At 31.0% G+C, this 21,551-nt stretch overlaps 1 protein-coding gene across 2 annotated transcripts; it reads left to right on the top strand.

Moving 5' to 3' along the window:
• The first annotated feature begins 7,246 nt into the window (after window positions 1-7,246).
• Window positions 7,247-8,926, top strand: LOC116121938 (loganic acid O-methyltransferase-like). 2 transcript variants are annotated; one of them, XM_031407846.1, is made up of 3 exons: window positions 7,247-7,568; window positions 7,643-8,299; window positions 8,525-8,926. In XM_031407846.1, exons 1-3 carry the CDS (start codon window positions 7,458-7,460, stop codon window positions 8,867-8,869), a joined length of 1,113 nt encoding a protein of 370 aa, XP_031263706.1. In that variant the 5' UTR covers window positions 7,247-7,457; the 3' UTR covers window positions 8,870-8,926. The 2 variants fall into 2 exon arrangements, with proteins under 2 accessions (XP_031263706.1, XP_031263707.1); XM_031407847.1 differs by having other exon boundaries at window positions 7,466-7,568; window positions 7,648-8,299.
• The last annotated feature ends 12,625 nt before the right edge of the window (window positions 8,927-21,551 follow it).

Consider the following 21,551-nt stretch of genomic DNA (forward strand, 5'->3'; position numbering starts at 1 on the left):
TCTTATGCTTTGACAGGGGTGAGCACGGGTAGCAGGTAGAACCGGAACCGGGGGTAAGAACCGGAACCGGAACCGGAACCGGAACCTACCCAGAACCTGCACTGTGCGGGTAGGTTCCGGTTCCAATTTTTTGGAACCGCTACTGTGCGGTTCCGGTTCCGGTTCTTACCCCCGGAGGAACCGGAACCGGAACCTGTAAAAAGGGTACCCTGTTTGGAACCTGTAGGGGGTACCCTGTTTGGAACCTATTTTGGAACCTGTTTGGAACCTGTTTTGGAACCTGTTTTGGAAAACGTTTGAACCTGTTTTAGAACCTGGTTGGAACTGTTTTGGAACTGTTTGGAACCTATTTTGGAACTTGTTTTGGAACCTATTTGGAACCGTTTTGGAACCTGTTTGGAACCTGTTTTGGAACCTATATTGGAACCTGTTTTGGAACCTAGTTAGAACATTTTGGAACCTGGACTATAATGAAATATTTGTGAAATGTAAATAATGGGGGAGTTTCTATTATTTTATATATAAAAAATTTAAAATGGAAAAAGTTAAATTTTTAGAATAACCTAATTAAATAAATATACGAATACAATATAATTATTACATATAAATTACACCATATTAAAAGCTTTAATATATTATATACATATATTAAAGTTTTGATCAATAGTGAATAATTGGAATTATGATCCAATTAAAAGTGTTTACATTTTTAATGTTATAAAAGAATTATTTTTGAATAAATAGTATATTTGATTGAGTAATAATATATTAGTTATTTACTTCAATTATCAAGTTCTAAGTATATTATAAAATTAGTAATTAATAATTATATAGATAAATTGATAAACATAATAAATTTAATTACTAGTAAATATCATACTTAATCAATATAACATTACATTATAGTTAAATGATACTTAATTAATTATAATTTTATAACATTACTTATTGATTTATAGTATAATTAATTATAGCATTACATTAATTGATTACTACTTAATTAATTGACTTTATTATAAACATTAGTACAAACAATTAAATGATTAAAAATTTAATTAATTATAATATTACATTAAAAATTATAGTATGTTATTTAATAGTTAATTCACTATAACATTACATTATAGTATGATTATATAATTAATTATAAATTATATAATTAAAAATTACTTAATTGATTATGAGTATGATATTATGTTTTAAACATTAGTATTACTAATTTGCTACATAAACATTAGCATTTAGCAAATACTTAATAAATAATAAGAAATTTAATTAATTATAACATTACCTTATAAACATTTCATCATATACATTAATAAACATTATTATAGTTAAATAATTACTCAATTAAATTATAATATTATTATATTATATTATATTTAGATCACTTACTTAATATAGCATTACATAGTTAAATGATTACATAATTACATAATTAGTTATGAATTTATAACATTACATTATAACATTAGTAATTTACTAATTTACTATATTATTACATTACTTAATTAAACGATTAAAAATTTAATAATTATAACATTATCTTATATATTTATAATATAATTACTTAATCAATATACATTCTATATTAAATATTAGTTATAATCAAATGATTTGAAATTAATTAATTATATATTAAATTATAGATTTATAGTATGATTATTTAATTCATTATAACATTACATTATACTATTATAGTATGATCATAAATTAATATAACATTACATAATTAAATAATTACTTAATTGATTATGAGTTTGATATTATATTTTAAACATAGTAATTACTAATTTACTATATAACATTAGCACAATACTTAATTGGATGATAAGAAATTTAATTAATTATAAACATATCTTATAAACATCATTTAAACATTAATAAGCATTATATATAGTTAATAATTACTCAATTAAATTATAATATATCATATTACATTATATTAGTCACTACTTAATTATAGCATTAATAGTAAATGATTACATAATTACTTAATTAGTTATGAATTTATAACATACTTATAAATATTAGTAATTACATTACTATTACATTACTTAATTAAACAATTAAAAATTTATATTAAACATTACTTTGTATAGTAATATGATTACTTAATCAATTATAACATTCCATTATAAACATTAGTATATTAATTAAATGATTTGAAATTTATTAATTATAATATTAAATTATAGATTTGTAGTATGATTATTTAATTCATTATAACATACATTATACTATTTATAATATGATCATATAATTAATAAACATTACATAATTAAATAATTATTTAATGATTATGAGTTATGATATTATACTTTTAAACATTAGTAATTCTAATTATATATAAATTTAGCACATACTTAATTAAATGATAAGAAATTCATTAATTATAACATTACCTTATAAACATTAATTAAACATTACATTATAGTTAAATAATTACTCAATTAAATTATAATTATTCATTACATTATATTATGATCACTTACTTAATTATAGCATTATATAGTTAAATGATTACATAAATCTTATTAGTATGAATTATAACATTACATTATAAACATTAGTAATTACTATACATTACATTACTTAATTAAACGATTAAAAATTTAATAATTATAAATACTTTGTATATTTGTATATGATTACTTAATCAATTAACATTCATTATAAACATTAGTAATTAATTAAATGATTTGAAATTTAATTAATTATAATATTAAATTATAGATTTGTAGTATGATACTTAATTCATTTAACATACATTAACTATTTATATATGATCATATAAATTAACATTACATAATTAAAAATTACTTAATTGATTATGACATTATATTATAAACATTAGTAATTTACTAATTTGCACAATATTTAATCGAATTATTATAATTTTATTAATTTAAACATTAATATAAACAATATTATAATACTTAATTAAATGATTAACAATTTAATTAATTAAATATCACATTATAATTAATGTATATACTTTAATTATAACATTACAATTTACATGTTAGATGATCACTAATTAATTAAACATTACAATTACTTGTGTATGATCACTTATTTAATTATAAAATTACTTGTTTCTAATATTAAATACTAAATTAATTGGTATATTATAAATACCCAATTAACAAATTATAACATTAAATTAATAAATTTATAAAATAATATAAACATTAATAATTTATTAACTTATCAAATAGACCCCGGCAAGTGGCAAATGGAATGTTTAATTAGTATAAAGAATAGGGTACTTTGTAATTTTACATTTACAACAAACAAAGCAAAATGCCCCAATTCGATAGGGTATCTCAAATTGACAAATTCAGAAATTCTCCTCTTCTCCATTCTCTCTGGCCTCTACACTCTGCCGTCTTCTTCTCTGTTTCACTTCTTTCGCCTATCCTTATCTCTTAAATTTATTTTAAGTTATTAGTAAATAAATTTTTAATGTTTTTACTTTTTGAAGCTACTAATTGACTCTTGTGTTATTTTTTGTAGAAATGATTGGACTTCAATCACTTGGAAGGAAGATCCATGCCTAATTGGGCATTAGACATGGGTCATGTACTCATGTTATGCTTTTTGGGTTGTTTTGTAGTTTTATAATTGTAGTGATTGAAATTAGTGGGAGATAAAAAACTTGGTGATAGTTTCTAACTTCTATATTGTTGTGTTTGTTTAAATGATTTTGGTGAAGTTATTTTATGTGAATTGTGATGAATAATTGTTTGTGTTTTGGTTTTGATTGACGAATTTTATGTGAATTGTGATGAATTGATTGAATTCAAGCGTTGCTTAGAGATTACAGGTTATGAGTTACGTTGGACACAAATGAATGAATAGCGAAAATTTGTTAGGGGTGTATTTGTAAACTTATAAGGTGTTTTTGTTATTTTTTAAACTAGTAGGGGGGTAATTGATTTTTTTACAGGGTACCCTGGAAAGGAACCGGAACCTGCATTTTAGGTTCCGGTTCCTTGAATTGAAGAACCTGTACTGTGCGGTTCCGGTTCCGGTTCCTTTTTTGGGAACTTGTACTGTGCGGTTCTGGTTCCGGTTCCCCGAAAAAGTACAGGGTACCCGGAACCGCTCACCCCTATGCTTTGTTGGCTTGAAATTTTGATGTGATCACGTCGGCAGAGTAATGAAGATAAATTTTAAAATGATAGAGCTCCTAATATGATTGGTGTTCCAGTCCTACATTACTATCAAATTTTGATTCGATAAAATTGTATTATAGAATCATGTTGTTCTGAGAAAATTAACTTAACCAAATTCTTTTATGGGCTGTTAAGGGTGTGACATGATAACTATTCTTGTTTATGAATTTCCCTTCTACGAAAAATTTGACAATATTACCTCTACCCTTGTAGTTGGATGACAAATCCTTTAATCAGTGAGATTAGCTATACTCAAGGGTCTTGTGTTCGAGTCACAGGAGAGGTATGTACTATATTTGTATAATTATCTTGGTCTATTAGGCTTGGAAAGTATTCCATGGCTCTGAGGATTAGGCAGACTTCAAGGGAAGTTTGGATACCTCAAATACCCATAAAAATAAAAAATAAAAAAATTTGACAATATCCATGCGAGGAAGAAGAATTTTCAATGATTTTTAAGATTTAATATAAGTGGAACGATAACGTTTGAACAGAGAGAAAGTGAAAAGAAAATTAAAAAAAAAAAAAAAAATTTGAGAGAATTATTTTAACCAAAATGAATTAGATCCAATTTAAATAGATCGATCTCTTTTTATAATCTTCAAGGCCGTGCAGGGAAAATCTCAAAAAGGTTCATTACATATCTTATTTTTAAGGTCACACTTCCTCCTCAATAATTAAATCTCCTTCTCATGTCTAGTATATAGTTCCTCAATTATTTATTGTATATGAACCCTTTTTTTGTTTAATTTCACTGGAATAACCTTATTTGTTTTCCCAGTTTACCTCGTGTCACGGGTTGAGAGTTTCACAAGATTGGGTGGGGAAGAATATCACGAATCTCATATCGGAAATGCATTGAGAAAGTCTTGAGCTTATAAGAAGGAAGTCTCTCCATCTAATGAGTTAGCATTTTGAATGTGAAACTCCCAATTCATGACACTCAACTAACTTATTATATTAGATCGAATCTTCGTCTCAAATCTAGCTTCTATACATATCAATTAAGTATACGTATATTTCTCATTGTTTTCTCTCTCGAACAAGAAACAAGAGACAAAAGGAGATTAATCAAACAAAGAAATAAGTTTCTTTCATGGAGGTGGTGGGAAATTGATGTGAAATATTATAAACAAATGGATTCTCTTTCATTAATATAGTGGAAGAGGACAAAAATTATTCTTTGATTTGAAGATCCACAAATTGGGATGGGCATAATCCCTGCCATGTTGGGACTTAGCTCGGCCCAACCCGAATGGGGCGGAGGTTCCCCGAATTGTTTGAGGCTTGGGTTGGCCCTAGGCTAAAAAATAGTTGCCGAATTCAAGAATGGGATTAGTCTCGCCCCGACCCCCGCCCATTTTGTCCCGTCACCAAATTGTCCCCGCCTTGACTTCCCCGACCCTATATATATATATATATATATATTATTGTAGTAAGGTTTAATTTTAACCATTTAATCCTATATTAATTTGAATAGCTGAAAATCAATCAATGAAGTTATAAATTAAAAAAATAAATATTTTTAATACATAATAAATATGTTATATATGTATAATGTATCTTTTGATATATATAATATATGTGTTATATATATGTAATGTATTATTTAATATACATAATACATATATGTTATATATGTATAATGTGAAACAAAAGTTATAGATTATAGATTATAAATAATATGTTATTATCTGTGCAGATGTGGGGTCCTTTTGGCTCCTTATGTTTTGATTATAAATTTGTAATATAATGTCATATATTATAAATTTATTGTGATGGTCTTTATGTTTAATATATACATTATAAATTTAATTTCTTTTTGGATGATATATATTATAATTTGGAGAAAATGATAAGGTAGGCTCGAGATGCAATATCCCCAAACGGGGAATTCGGGGATTCCCCAAATTCCATTTGGGGATTTCCCGAATTCCCAGTTTGAACTTCGAGCCGAGGCCGGGGAATCCCCTTAGGCTTTGGGGTCGGGGTCGAAAATAGGGGTCCCTGATCCCGACCTGGCCCGTGGCCATCCCTATCCACAAAGCACCTTTTGTTTTGTTTTCAAGATATTATTCAACTTATAATATCATAAATATAAATCCATAAATTTGCTTTTTAGAAAGTATTGGATTTTGATTGGTATTTGGTTGTAATATCAATATAATATTGATGGTGATGATTAATTAATTACATGGTTAAATCCTTAAATAACGTGCTTCGATTTAATTGTCCACAAGCGCGTTTAACAATCAAGAAAAGCTTTATGGTTAAATTATTTAATTAAACGTTTAACAACCAAGAAAAGCTTTATGGTTAAATTATTTAATTAAACGTTTAACAACCAAGAAAAAGCTTTATTGTTAAATTATTTAATCAAATGTATTACACGTGTTGAGATTATGGAGCTAAATTCAATCTAAATTAATATTATATTAGGATATGAATTTTTCTAATATGTTTCTATGTAAAATTGTTTTTCTTTAGAAATACAATTACGATTAGGATATGAGTTTTGAGTTCTATTAAGAATAGTATCTCATGTATTATTTATGAAAAGTGTTTAAATCCTAGAATTAGATAATTGAATAGAATAAAAGGTAAAACCACAATTAAAGAGTAAGAGCCAGTAAAAAGATGTTTAGTGAGAGAAAGCCAATTTATGAGGCTTGTGAGAAATTTTTGTAATTTTTCTTCTTCACAACAACAATAAAGTGGATCGTAACTCTTATATAAATCTTGTGTTTTCGTGTGTCGTTTCCTTATTTGTTTTATTTTTGTTTTTATGTGAATTTATAATTTTTTAGCATCTTATTAAATCCCCATAACAACATTCGTGATATTATCTATTTTTGTAAAAAAAAAAAATAATTAACCCTGACTGAAGGAATACAAAACAAGACTACGGAAAAAGATTATAAACTGGTAATAATAACTGCTCTATATTTACTTGATAGTAATTCACCCAATCGAGCTAACGTTCTTGCATACTTAAAGAGAGTGGATTACAATGGAATTAATATACAATACATATTAAATATGAAAGCTAATAATAGATGTCAAAAGAAAAAGTTGCTTATGTACCCAAATTAAAGATCTTGATTGACCCTCAAATCGAAGTATTTTGTCCTTTTCATGAGTGCGAATCCAATTGGTGTAAATTAAATATTTCACGTCTCCATGATTGAAGCTTAATTTATCTCTAAATTAGTTGAAATTTAGGGTCTTAATTATTAAAAGAGCTCGCTAGAGAAGAAGAGATTAAGTAAGAGAAATATGGAAGCTAATTATAAAGAGACAAACTCCATTTCAGCTTCACTTAAATCTTACCCCATGAATGGTGGAGAAGGCCCTAATAGCTATGCCAATAATTCCAGCTTATATCAGGTATCAATCTCTCTATGAAAAACGTTTTACACTAAACTTAAAACGAATAATATCTACTATTTTCAATTTTGTAGAAAAGAGGACTGGATATAGCCAAGACATTTTTATACGAAGAGATCAACAAGAAGCTTGACGTGAAGCTGCTTTGTTCTTCTTCAAATTCCTTCAACATTGCAGATTTGGGATGTTCGGTTGGACCCAACACATTTCTGACCATCCAAAATATTATAGAAGCCATAAAATTCAATTTCCAATCCCAGAACTTGAACCCTAACACCATAGAATTTCAAGTCTTTTTCAATGACCATACTTTGAATGATTTCAACACTCTCTTCAAGTCTCTTCCTTCTGACAGAAACTATTTTGCTGCTGGTGTGCCTGGCACGTTTCATGGAAGCTTATTTCCCAAGGCCTCATTGCATTTTGTACACTCTTCTTATTCGATTCAATGGCTCTCTAAAGCTCCGGATGAAGTTCAAGACGAAGGCTCTCTTGCATGGAACAAAGGAAGGATTCTTCAAGATGGAAGTGAGGATGTTGAAAAGGCTTATGCATCTCAGTTTGCTGATGATATGGTGTCGTTTTTGAGAGCTAGAGCAATGGAGATTGTCCCTGGAGGTTTCATGGCTCTTCTCCTTCCATGCATACCACATGGTGCAAATCCTTCAAATTGTTCTTTGATTGCAAATTTGGAACTTATGGGCTCTTGCCTAATGGACCTCGCCAAGAGGGTATGGATATATAATTAGTTGTTCAATAATTCTACTCATGAAACTTGTTTCATCTTCAATTGCATGGCCTGGAAGTAATTAATAAACAAATCATTTGAGAAGTTTCAAAACCTTTTTTCATTACATATAATGATAAGTGATTAAAGAATACGATTTGTCTGAGGGATCTCAAATTTTCACCCGAGAAAAAATAAATTTTATGAACTTTACATTATTGTTGGGCAGGGTTTGGTGGAAGAAGCAAAAGTGGACTCCTTCAACCTGCCCTTATACTTTGCAACTAAGCAGGAGATAGAGCTATTGATACAGAGAAATGGGTGCTTCAAGATTAAGAGAATGGAGCAAATGGAACGCCTCATGGGAGACATAACAAGACCAACTGTCGAGAAGTTTGCGTTGCTTATGAGAGCTGGATTTGAAGGGATTATTAAGCAACATTTCGGAAGCCATGAGTTCATTGAAGAGCTCTTCAACCATTACACAGACAAACTCATCGACCATGGCCTCTTCTTGGATTCTAGTTACATGCCGATGTTTGACTTGTTTGTCTTTCTCAACCGCATTAAATGATCATCGAGTATTTTGTACAAATATCTATAATAAATTTTTATGTAAAATAATATTGCAACTACCAAGTTACCAAAATGACTCTAGAAATAACTAATCCAGAATCAAACAACTCACAAACTTACACAAATCAATAGATCACACACAAGAACACCAAGATTTATCCTAGTTCACTTGCTCAAGATTTGAGCAAGTTACGTCCACGTTGAGCTTTGAAAATGGGAGAGCTCATTGCACTAATATTAAGAGTGTATCAACTATTACAAATCTTACAAGAACTTACACAAGAATCTTTCTCTTCAACCTGAAACTACCCGTAACTTGACCCCTAGAGAGACTAAAACTCGGAATCCCTAGAATAAGAGAAATTACACCCTTATCGAATGACTAATGCCTAATCACTCAAGATCCTCACAAGTTACAACCAAATTTTAGAACACAATTGCAAACCCAAGTAGAGAGCAACTGATACAATAAGAGAAAAGCTTCGAATGAGAAATTTGGTGATTATGATATTTGTCTCTTTTTATACTGTTAACATGAAGGTGAGATTTCAGCCGTTGGATTGGTGTTGGATCAACGGTCAGGATCCAATTCAGCTAAGCCCCCAAAACAACAACGTTCCACTAACTCTCTAATGCGGTGCCGTTTCAAGCCTTTACTTCAACAATTCCCACCTTGAAGGCTTGAGACTCCTTTAATGCAGCAAGCTCATAACCAAGTCCCTCATAGCTCCTGCCACCCCTGCCTACTTCACAAACAATAAGTTCAAACAGTGCTTGAACTTGGCAAAAGTGACAATCTTTGTGCCCATATCTGCAGGATTGTCTTCGGTGGCAACCTTCTTCAAATCAATCACTCATTAAGTGACTAAATCCCTTACAAAATGAAATCAAACATCTACGTGCTTTATCTTTTCATGATAAACTGGATTCTTACTTAAATGGATTGCGCTTTGGCTGTCAGAGTAGATGATTACCTTCCCTTCAATCAAACTTACCTTTGATAATATCCCTTGCAACCACAAGGCTTCTTTGAACACATCGACAATGGCAATATACTCTGCTTGAGTCGATGAGAGGGCTACTATTGGTTGTAGCTGAGACTTCTAGCTTATGCAGTTTCCACTGATAGTGAAATAATAGGAGGTAGATGATTTTCTTGAGTCTTTATCACCTGTAAAATTTGAATCTAAAACCCAACCAAATCAAGTGAAGCATGTCTTTTATAGAATTCTAACCCAACATCAGGTGAATTATTAATATATCTTAAAACCCAATTTAGAGCAGCCTAATGCTCACTACCAGGGTGAGCCATAAATCGACTTAGCATAGAAATGGCAAATGATAAATCTAGCCTAGTGCTTATCATAACATACATCACAGATCCAATTACATTAGCATATGGGACAGATTCCATTCTTATCAATTCATCTTCAGTTTTGGGGCATTGGGTTTTACTCAACACAAAGTGGTTGGCTAGAGGCATAGAAACCAATTTGGAATCAACCATTCCAAACTTTACTACCAGTTTCTTAAGTTATGAATGTTGACTGATTTTTAGCTCACATTTTTTCCTATCTCTGGTTGTAACCATTCCTAGGATTTCTTAAAATTTCCTAAGTCTTTTATGTCAAATTCATACCCGAGTTTATTTTTCAGTTCATGTATTCTAGACTTAGACTTACTAACCAGCAACATATCATCCACATATAGTAATAGATATATAGGCATGCTCTCATTTAAGGCAAAATAAAAACAACTATCATATCTACTTCTAGTAAACCCTATGCTCACAATAAATGTGTCAAACCTCTTGTACCACTGCCTAGGGGACTGTTTCAGCCCATATAAGGATTTATGCAAGAGGCAAACATGTTTAGGCACTTTATAATCTATAAAACCAATTGGCTTAGCACATGTAAATCTCTTCTTCTAGGTTTCCATGTAAGAAAGCAATTGTCACATCCAATTGTTCTAGTTCTAGGTTGTGGTGGGCAACAATAGAAAGCATTAGTCTAATGGTCTTATATTTTACTACTGGGAAAAAGACTTCATTGAAGTTTATTCCCCCTCTTTGGGTATACCCCTTAGCAACTAGCCTACCTAGGGGGATCAGTAGATAAAATACCTTCTTTTACCTTAAACAGCCATTTACACTGGATCAATTTCTGGTCCATTGGTTTGGGAACCAAGGACCATGTCCTGTTTACCTCTTACAACCTCATTTCCCCTTCCATTGCTGCCCTCCACTTGTCCTTCTCCTTGGGCCTTATAGCTTCTTCATATGAGTCTAGTTCTGTTCATAACACCTCTATACCTGCAAGCAAAGCAGTATAAATTAGTTCAGCGTATGGAAATCTAGCAAGGGGCCTTACCTCTCTCCTAGTTCTGTCCCCTGCAAGTTGGTAATGCTTTAATTCATCTTGTCGGGGTTCTAGTGTGTCTTCTGCAGCTTCTTCATCTTCTTGTTCAGGACCATTTGGTCCTAGTTCAGCTTCTAGAGGTTACTTAACTTCTAGTTGAGGTGGATCAGCTTGTTGTGCCACAGGCTCTACCTCAATTTGTGTAATTTCAATGGAGTTAATGGGATTTTCAAAGATATTAGGGCTGCCTGCATCATGGTTAGTAACTTTGCAAGGGAAAACCCCTTCATTAAATACAACATCCCTACTTACAATGATTTCAACGCTTGGTGATTCTCTACCCCATAATCTATAGCATTTGATCCCTTCTTGATATCCTAAAAATGCACAATTAGTGGACCTAGGTTCTAATTTCCTTCCTATTGTGTGTGCATAAACTGCACACCCAAAAACCCTTAAATGGCTAAATTAAGGCCTTCTACCAGACCATATCTCTTTTGGGCATTTAAAGTCTATGGCAGTGGATGGGCTTCTGTTTATTAAATAGGCTACAGTAGCCAAGGTCTCTCCCCAGAAAGTGTTTGGTAGTCCTGAGGTGAATAACAAGCATCTTACCTTTTCTAGCAAGGTCCTATTTATCCCATTTTATTGAGGAATTTTCCTTACCGTTCTATGCCTTAGGATACCTTGCTCACTACAAAATTTGTCAAATTCAGCATTGCAAAACTCTAACCTGTTGTTAGTCCTTAAGGCTTTTACTCTCATGTCTAATTGCTTCTCTACAAGAAGTTTCCATTTTTTAAACCTAGACAGGGCTTGGACCTTAGTTTTTAGAAGGTAGACCCACATTTTCCTACTATAATCATCCACAATAGATAGAAAATAGCTATTACCACCATGGGACCTTATCTTCTCAAGCCCCTATAGGTCAGAATGAAGATACTCTAGATAGCTAGTGGCTAAGTGAATTCCCTTTGAGAAACTCACCCTATGTTACTTATCTAAAACACAATTCTCACAGAATTCTAAAGTGGAAACTGAATCCTTACCAAACATTCCTTGGTTACTAAGGATGTTCATCCTTTTCTGACTCATATGACCCATTTTGAGGTGCCATTTTTTAGCCACAGATAGGTTAGTAGAGAATAAAGCAGTGTTAAAACATTCAGAGCAGAAATCACCACATAGGATATAAAGACAATTCCTTTTTTCTCCTGTCAGAACTGAGTTTTGGTTTCTATACACATTCAACCACCCATTTTCAGCCCTGTAGCAACAACCAACTTCATCTAAAGTTCCAAATGAGATAAAGTTCCTTTTTAGTTTAGGGATAAACCTGACCTTAGTCAATTTTATGAGTTTCCCCCCACTAAGCCTTAGAGTTATACTACCTATGCCCTTCACCTTACAAGCATGGTTGTTCCCCATAAACATAGTTTTATTTTCATAGTTTTCAAACTCTTGAAACCAGTCTCTATTTGGGCTCATGTGGAAGGAGCACCCTAATTCTAATACCCACTCCTTAGCACAATCTGATGTGGACACTCTAAGCACCTTAGGTTCTTCTATTAGGCTTTTTGTTGAGGTTAGATTACTCTCTGTGTTGCCCTGTTTTTGTTTCTTAATCCATTCAAAACAGTTCTTTTTTAGGTGACCAAGTTTATTATAGAAAAAACATTTTCTTGTTTCAGCTTTTTGTTTATTATTCCCTTTACCCCTTTTCTTGTTTCTGGACCCCTGACTGTACTGATTTCCCTTTCCAAATTGGCTAGGTTCAGGCTTACCCCTCACAAACAAGTTGCTATCATTTCGTTTTTGGACGTTCAATTTTAACTCCCTAGCTTTAAGTCCTACTACTATTAAGTCCAAGCTAGGTACAATACTAGAGTACTGAAGTGCATTCTTGACTACTCGGTAGTCATCTGTCAATGAGTTCAATAATATCATAGCAAGGTTGGTCTCTCCTAATTCTTGATTTGTGCCTTTCAGAATCAAGGTCATTTTCAGAAATTCATCTAAGTTGTCCTTTATAGTCTAAGAGTTGTCCATCTTATATGAAAATAAAGCACCTTTAAAGAAAGCAAAATTTGGTGCAAATTGTAGGGCATATAAGGATTCGAGCTTACCCCACAATGCAAGAGGAGTTTCGATTCCGTCAACCTTCCTCAATATGTTGTCTGAGAGATTCATCACAATCAGGTTGTATGCTTCCTCGTCAATCTCCTCATTCTTCTTTAATTTTTTTTTAGATCAGTTCTTGGGATCCTTTTCCAGCACAAGACCAACCTTGTTATGAGAGAAAAGTGTCTTCATCTTCTTCTTCCAACTACCGAAGTTGATCTTCCCATCATATTGGGTGATCTCCATTTGGGTAGTAATGTTTGCCATGGTGAGGTGTTTTTAGGTTTGATTGAATGGATTGACAAACCTAAGAACAAAGAATTGTTCTTTGCTTTCCAAGATTTAGTAAACCCTAGTTTTTCCCAAATTTGTCTAATTGACACCAATTCTCTCAAATTTATGATCTATAGACTCCTAATTAGGTCAAGGACTGCCAAAATTGAGAAAGCCACAAATTTTTGATACCCTAGAAATTTTCCAAATCTAATTTGAAATGTCAATAACCAAAATCTAGTCACCAATAGCTCTGATACCACTATTATATCACAATCTAGAATCAAACAACTCACACAAATCAATAGATCACACACAAGAACACCAAGATTTACCTTGGCTCACTTGCTCAAGATTTGAGCAAGCTACGTCCATGTTGAGCTTCGGAAATGGGAAAGCCTGCTACACTAATATTAAGAGTGTATCAACGATTACAAATATTACAAGAACTCACACAAGAATCTTTCTCTTCAACCTAAAACTACCTGTAACTTGACCCTTAGAGAGACTAAACTCGGAATCCCTAGAATAAGAGCAATTACACCCTTACCGAATGGCTAATGCCTAATCACTCAAGATCCTCACAAGTTACAACCAAATTTCAGAACACAATTGCAAACCCTAGCAAAGAGCAACTGATACAATAAGAGAAAAGCTTCGAAAGAGAAATTGGGTGATTCTAATATTTGTCTCCTTTTATACCGTTGACGTGAAGGTGAGATTTCAGCCGTTGGATTGGTGTTGGATCAACGGTCAGGATCCAACTCAGCTAACCCCCAAAACGACAACATTCCACTAACTCTCCAATGCGGTGTCGTTTCAAATCTTCACTTCAACAATAACTTTATCGACTAGAGATACTCAAGTTTATATGTTTCTTCTTTTTTTTTTATAGGCACATGTATCTTGGAAGGAAAATTTTAAAAAGTTATTTAAGGGTCCATTTGATATAAAATTTAAATACAAAAAAAAAAAAAAAAAAATTGTTTTAAAAAAAAAGGCATATAACAAATCTTATAAAAATGTGTTTGGTAAAAATGAGTAGAATTGTTTTCAAAAATATTTTTCCAATACAATCTAGGGGTGTTCGGTTCTGGGTACCCTGCAATTTTTGAAGGAACCGGAACCGGAACCGACGGTTCCTTAAAATTTGGAACCAGAACTGGAACCAACGGTTCCGGTTCCTAGGTACCTAGAACCAGAACCTATAACAATAGTTCCAGTTCCGATTCTAGGTACCCTGTAAAATTACAATGACCCCTCAAAAGTTTTTAAAATGACAAAAAAACCCTTAAAAACTCACAAATACCCCCCTGGCACTTGTTAACAAAAATAAAATTACAAATTATAAATTCAAAATTACAAACTCTATTACTTTGTAAAGGTAGATTCTCAAAATTCAAACCAACTTACTTTAAATGTTATGAAATATAAATATAAATATATTCACATTACTTTTTCTACAAAAGTTTTTTATTAAACCCCCTAATATTTAATTTTATTTTATATTAGTCTCGGTTCCTGGTTTCTGGTTCCGGTTCCTAACTATAGGAACCGGAACCGCATAGCAACAGTTCCAAAAATTTGAAACCAAAACCTACCCATTGACGATTAGTTCTAGGTAGGAATCAGAACCAAACCCAGGGTACCTGTCGGTTCCGGTTCCAACAGGTTCTTTTGAACACCCCTAATACAATCCTAAAAACTAGTATAAAATTAGGAAATGATTAAAAATCGTTTTCACATTTTTCTACAGCTTTGAATCTGAAAATAGTTTTAAATTTTATATCATACACATTTTTAAATATTAAAAATATTAAAATACAACTCAAAATTTGAATCATATTTTATTTTTTAAAATGAAAATCTATGTGAGTGGACAATTATACTCTACATGCAGCTTCATAATTTTAAAATCTACAGCTTCATAATTTAAGATTTTGTTGTTTTAAATTACTTAAAAAGAAAAAAAAAAAAAATCTATGCATGTGAGTGGACAATTATATTATTTTAGAATGAAGTTATGGTTAAAAATTTTATGCATGTGAGTGGACAATTATATTATTTTAAAATGAAGTTATGGTTAAAAATTTCCTAGTACCATTTTATTAAAGTGCTTACCACTAATTCAGACTTTGTTTATGTAGATCGGTGCAAGTTTTTATTGATGTTTTTTTTTTCTTTTGTTGAAAATGAAGGAAAGCTCTTTATTTTAAGAAATTAAACTATAACAAATGTTAAAAAAAAAAAAAAAAAATGGGTGCAATTTTATGATGCTCTATTTTTGGTGAATATATACATAATTCACATTTTTGTTGATGTTTCAATTACATATAATATTTTGTAAATATGATAAATTATGTCATTACAATAGATCAAGATTGTATAATTATAAAATCATGTTCTTCTAAAAGACAGTTAAATTATTATCTTTTTCAAAGAAAAAAAAAGTTATTATTATCATACTATATGTAAAACTACTAATCAAACTTAAATGCAAGACCTAGGTTGAGCCTATTTTTTTAAGTTTAGAGTGTGTTTGGTTGTGTTTATCTACTGACCCAAAAAACTTATTTAAAGTTTAGAGAGTGAGATAGAAGGGTTGGCAAGGACCCTCGCCTGTGATGAGTGCATCACAAGATTGGGTGGGGGGGAATATCATGAATCTCATATCGGAAGTGTATTAAGAAAGTTTTGGGCTTATAAGGGGGGAGTCATTTCACCTAATAAGTTAGCTTTTTGGGTGTGAAACTCCCAATTTGTGACGCTAGGCTAACCTTCTATGCTAGGCCAAATCTTCGTCTCAAATCTAGCTTATATACATACTAGTTAAGTATATGTATATTTCTCTTATTTTCTCTGTATATGTATATTCCTCTTTTTTTCTCTCTCGAACAAGAAACAAGAAACAAAAGGAGATAAATTAAACTAATAAATAAGTTTCTATCATGGAGGTTTTCGGAATTTGATGTGAAATATTTTAAACCAAATGGATTCTCATTCGTTAATATAGTGGAAGAGGACAAAGTTTATTCTTTAATTTGAAGATCCACAAAGCACCTTTTGTTTTGTTTTCAAGATATGATTCAACTTATAATATCATAATATCAATCCATAAATTTGCTTTTTAGAAAGTATTGCATTTCGATTGGTTGTAATATCAATATAATAATTGATGGTAATTATTAATTAATTACATAATTAAATCCTTAAATACTGTGCTTCGATTTAATTGTCCACAAGCACGTTTAACAACTAATATGCGTGTTGAGAAAAGGTGCATTGTTAAATATTTAATAACACGTATTTCACTTATTAAGACTATGGAACCAAATTCAATCTAAATTAATATTATATTAGGACATGAATTTTCCTAATATATTTCTATGTAGAATTATTTTTCTTTAAAAAAGCAGTTAGAAATATGAATATAATTGTATTAGAAATTAAAATAAAATTCTTATTAAGATATAAGTTTTGAGTCCTATTAGGAATAATATCCCATGTAGTATCTATAAAATTGAGTTAAATCCTATAATTAGGAAATTGAATAGAATAGAAGACAAAATCACAATTAAAGAGTGAGAGCCACCAAATAGAAGTTTAGTAAGAGAGAGCGGATTTGTGAGACTTGTGAGAAACTCTTGTAATTTTTTTCTCTTCTTTATAGTGATATTCCATGGTGACAAAGTAGACGCAGCTCTTAGAGAATGAAACACTATAATTGTGCGTGTGATTTATTTATTTCTTCTTCATTCGTTTTATTTTTTTTTTCATATGGATAATAATAACTGCTGCGTTAATTATCATATTTTCTTGAGAGTAATTCACCCATTCAAACGAGCTAACCTTCTTGCATACTTAAGAGAGTGGATTACAATGGAATTAATATACAATACTATTAAATAAACATTAATTATATGAAAGCTAATTATAAATGTCAAATGAAAGTTGCTTATGGACCCAAATTAAAGATCTTAATTGACCATCAAATCAAAATATTTTGTCCTCTTGATGAATGAGAATCCAATTGGTGTAAATTAAATATTTCATGTGTCCACTAGCTCCACGATTGGAGCTTAATATATCTCTAAACTAGCTGAACTTTAGCTCGCTAGAGAAGAAGAGATTAAGGAAGTGAAATATGGAAGCTAATTATAAAGAGACAAACTCCATTTCAGCTTCACTTAAATCTTACCCCATGAATGGTGGAGAAGGCCCTTATAGCTATGCCAATAATTTCAGCTTCTATCAGGTACCCATCTCTCTATAAAATACGTTTTTATACGAGACTTAAAACGAATAATATTTACTACCTTCAACTTTCAATTGTACGCATAACATAGACTAATATAATTAATAATATCAAATTTAGTCTGTTCATAACTTTTCAGTGCATATTAATACAGAGTTGATATATATATATACCCATATATAGGGCCGGCCCAAGGGCTAGGCAAATGAGACATGCCTAGGGCCCCCAAAATATAGGGTAAAAAAGGGCCCAAATTTTTTATAAATTTTTTTAATATATTACAAAAATAAAAATAGTGTATAATTTCTTATCTAAGCTGACTAAGGGGCCCAAACAAAAACAGCCAAAAAGACACAAATTTATTATAAACTTTTTACATATATTCCCACCCAAAGTTTGACGAAATAGCAAGTTTGTACCGAAATAGCAAGTTTGTAGCTCTAGTTTCATATATCCAATTTACACACCTAGATTAATACGCTGAATTTTTTTTTTAATAATGAAAGGTTAAAATGGTCATTTATATGTCTCAAAATTATTCTTCTTCTACAAACCATGGAAAATTTTGCAAGATCATGTTTCTAATTTGACACTTAAGCCATTATCACAAACACATTAGGAAAGTCGTGTTAAAAGTATTAAAGCAATAAAATTTCAAGTTCCACAAATAAGAGATGCTTTATATCAATTAGCAAAAACTAGTGAAGATCTTAAAACAAAAAGTGAAGCCATTTCTTTAGTAACATATGAGATTGAAAATTTTGAATTTCTATTAGGCATAATTATTTGGTATGAAATGCTATTTGCTATTAATAGGGTTAGTAAATATTTAACAATCTAAAAATATGAACATTATTGTTACAAGAGATAAGTTGAAAGGTTTTGTTTCATTTTTTGAAAAATTTAGAAAAAAATAGGTTTACATCTTCTATGATTTCTACTAAAGAGATTGCAGAGCAAATGAATATAAAACCAAAATTTCGTAAAAAACATACAATAAAGAGAAAAAACAATTTGATGAGAATGAAAACGAAAAGATGAAATTGTATGCTGAAGAATCTTTTAGAATAATTATTTCACATATTTAGTTGATTGTGTCGTTTCCTCACTTCAAAGTAGGTTTGAACAATTTGAAATATATAGTGATAATTTTGGTTTCCATTATAATATAGAAAAGTTAAAATTGCTTGATGATGATAATTTGAAGAAAAATTGTTTAAATCTTGAAAACTTTTTAAAATCTGATATTGATGGTTTAGATTTATATGCAGAATTAAAAGTTTTAAAAAAAATTATAAACGTGGAAATTAAAACACCACTTGAGATTCACCACAGTGTTGGGGGGTTTAATTGAATACTAGCAAATCCTAAATCTCTAAAAGCGAAAAATAGTACGACACAAAATAACCACATATACAAACACATGATTTATAGTGGTTCACTCTTCGTGTGAGAGTTACGTCCACTTTATTGCTACAGAATTTCAATATGAAGAAAAAAAAAAATTACAAGAATCTCTCACAAACCTCATAAATTGGCTCACTCCTTAAACCATATTTGATGGCTCTCACTCTCTAATTGTGGTTTTGCCTTCTATTCAATTTTGTAATATCTAATTCTAACACTTAACCCCCTTTGATAGGTAATACATGGGACACTATTCCTAATAGGACTCAAACCCATATCCTAATAGGAATTATATTTTAATTCCTAATACAATTATAATTCTTTTCCCAATTATATTCTTAAAAGAAAACATTTATACTTAAACACAAATTAGGAAAACCTATGTCCTAATCCAACTCTAATATTAATTGAATTTGACTCCACAATCTCAACACACAAGATATTATATATACCAAAAATTTGTCAGAGGGTTCTCAAATTTTCACTCTACAAAAAAATAATTTCATTAACTTTACAATATTTTTGTGCAGGGTTTGGTGGAAGAAGCAAAAGTGGACTCCTTCAACCTTCCCTTCTACTTTGCAACTAAGCAGGAGATGGAGCTATTGATACAGAGAAATGGGTGCTTCAAGATTGAGAGAATGAAGCAAATGGATCGCCCCATGAGAGACATAAGCAGACCAACTGTCGAGAAGTTTGCATCACTTACCTCCACTGTTTTGTTATATAATCTTGTTTGTAAACTTGAAAGTTTGTAATTTTATAACCCATGTAATGACCTGAGCGACCAACTACTATCAGTTCATCTCCACAATGAAGCAGGTAAGAATAATTGATATAATGTCCAACCCTATCTAATTTGGTCAATCTTGGACTAGAGGAATTCAGATCACAAGTAAAGATTGTTCCTCTAGATTCTAAAGCAATAAGTTGTCCCATGTGATACATGGCATCCGAGAATGAATTGTTTCTAATGTAAGACGGGGGATCACCTTCTCCCTCTTTACGAATTCGAGTCCAGATTGTATCTCCCGGTTTGCAATAGAACAAGTTATTGTGGCAACAAATAACGAAAACAAAACAGCCGCTTGAAGAATCAGGTTGTGAAGATAAAATACCCTTTTCAATATAACACCTATAGCACTCATCGCAACCAATTTGAATTATCTGGCATGGATGATATTTATCTAGATATCTTCCGGCGGGAGGCAGTGGAATTTGTTGACTGGAGATAGGGTTTTGCAAGTGCATGGTATAATCCTGGTTCACCATGAATAGCCATCCTTTGTATGAGCATCGACATAAACTTCATGGCATTGATAGCGTTGGCAATTTTGGAGGAGGATCAGAGTGAAGTTTAGTGAAGGGCAAAAATTTACCATTGAAAAATAGTAGACAAGGAAGTTGATGGCGGAGGCGGTGACCATCTCTTTTTCCAATCGATCTCCATGACAAACAAACTCCACAAAAACGAATATAATCACATACCTTGTCTAATTTTTGGAGAAGGATGAGTACTAGATCTTCAGAAAGGTCAGACCAATTAGACATGGTGTGTAAAAGAAAAAGTTTTGCAGTGAGAATATGTGAAAATTTATGGAATTTTGCATAGTATATATATATATATATATATATATATATATATAATATGGACTCCTAATCGGATATGTTTTCCATATTAAACAAGAAGAAATCGTAGTAAGGATATGTTTCCCAATACTATGTATTAACAAGAATTTGAGTTGGTATAAAAAATTCAAAATCCTCACATAAGAGGAATTCACCTAATATTGAAGTACTGAGAATAACCCATTAATATTGAATAAAGAGTAGAATTAATATTTTAACAAAATATATAAAACCAACTTAATTAACAAAGGTGAAAGGACCCTAATCAACCATCATTGGGTGGTCTGATAGTAAAAGAGCAAAGGGGTCTAGTATAGGTTCTTGAATTCGAGTCTCTGCATGCCTTAATAAAGGTGGACACTGAAGAGATTTACTCGATCTTGAATTTCAGGGTCCCGGAAAATTAGTTAAGGTGTGTGTAAGCTGGTCTAAACACCTCCGGTCAAAAAAAAAAAAAAAAAAGACCCTAAAGTAAATAAGAGATCTAAGCAAGGAGGACAAATAATATTGGTATAATATACGTTATCGTGCTGCTGCTTTTAATATTGTGATTTCCTCATCAAGGACAATGAGAGGTTTCCTAATCCAACAAGAAATAATCTATCTTAAAATAAATAAATAAACTTCTAAATTCA

The sequence above is a fragment of the Pistacia vera genome, unplaced genomic scaffold (genome assembly GCF_008641045.1).
Source record: "Pistacia vera cultivar Batoury unplaced genomic scaffold, PisVer_v2 Contig129, whole genome shotgun sequence".
Lineage (NCBI taxonomy): Eukaryota > Viridiplantae > Streptophyta > Magnoliopsida > Sapindales > Anacardiaceae > Pistacia > Pistacia vera.

What these genes read in the sequence shown, in the direction of transcription:
- LOC116121938 (XM_031407846.1), top strand. Translation starts at nt 7,458, where the DNA reads ATGGAAGCTAATTATAAAGAGACAAACTCCATTTCAGCTTCACTTAAA. An exon ending in ATAATTCCAGCTTATATCAG is followed by an intron (nt 7,569 to 7,642) that starts GTATCAATCTCT and finishes TCAATTTTGTAG; the next exon opens with AAAAGAGGACTGGATATAGC. An exon ending in TAATGGACCTCGCCAAGAGG is followed by an intron (nt 8,300 to 8,524) that starts GTATGGATATAT and finishes ATTGTTGGGCAG; the next exon opens with GGTTTGGTGGAAGAAGCAAA.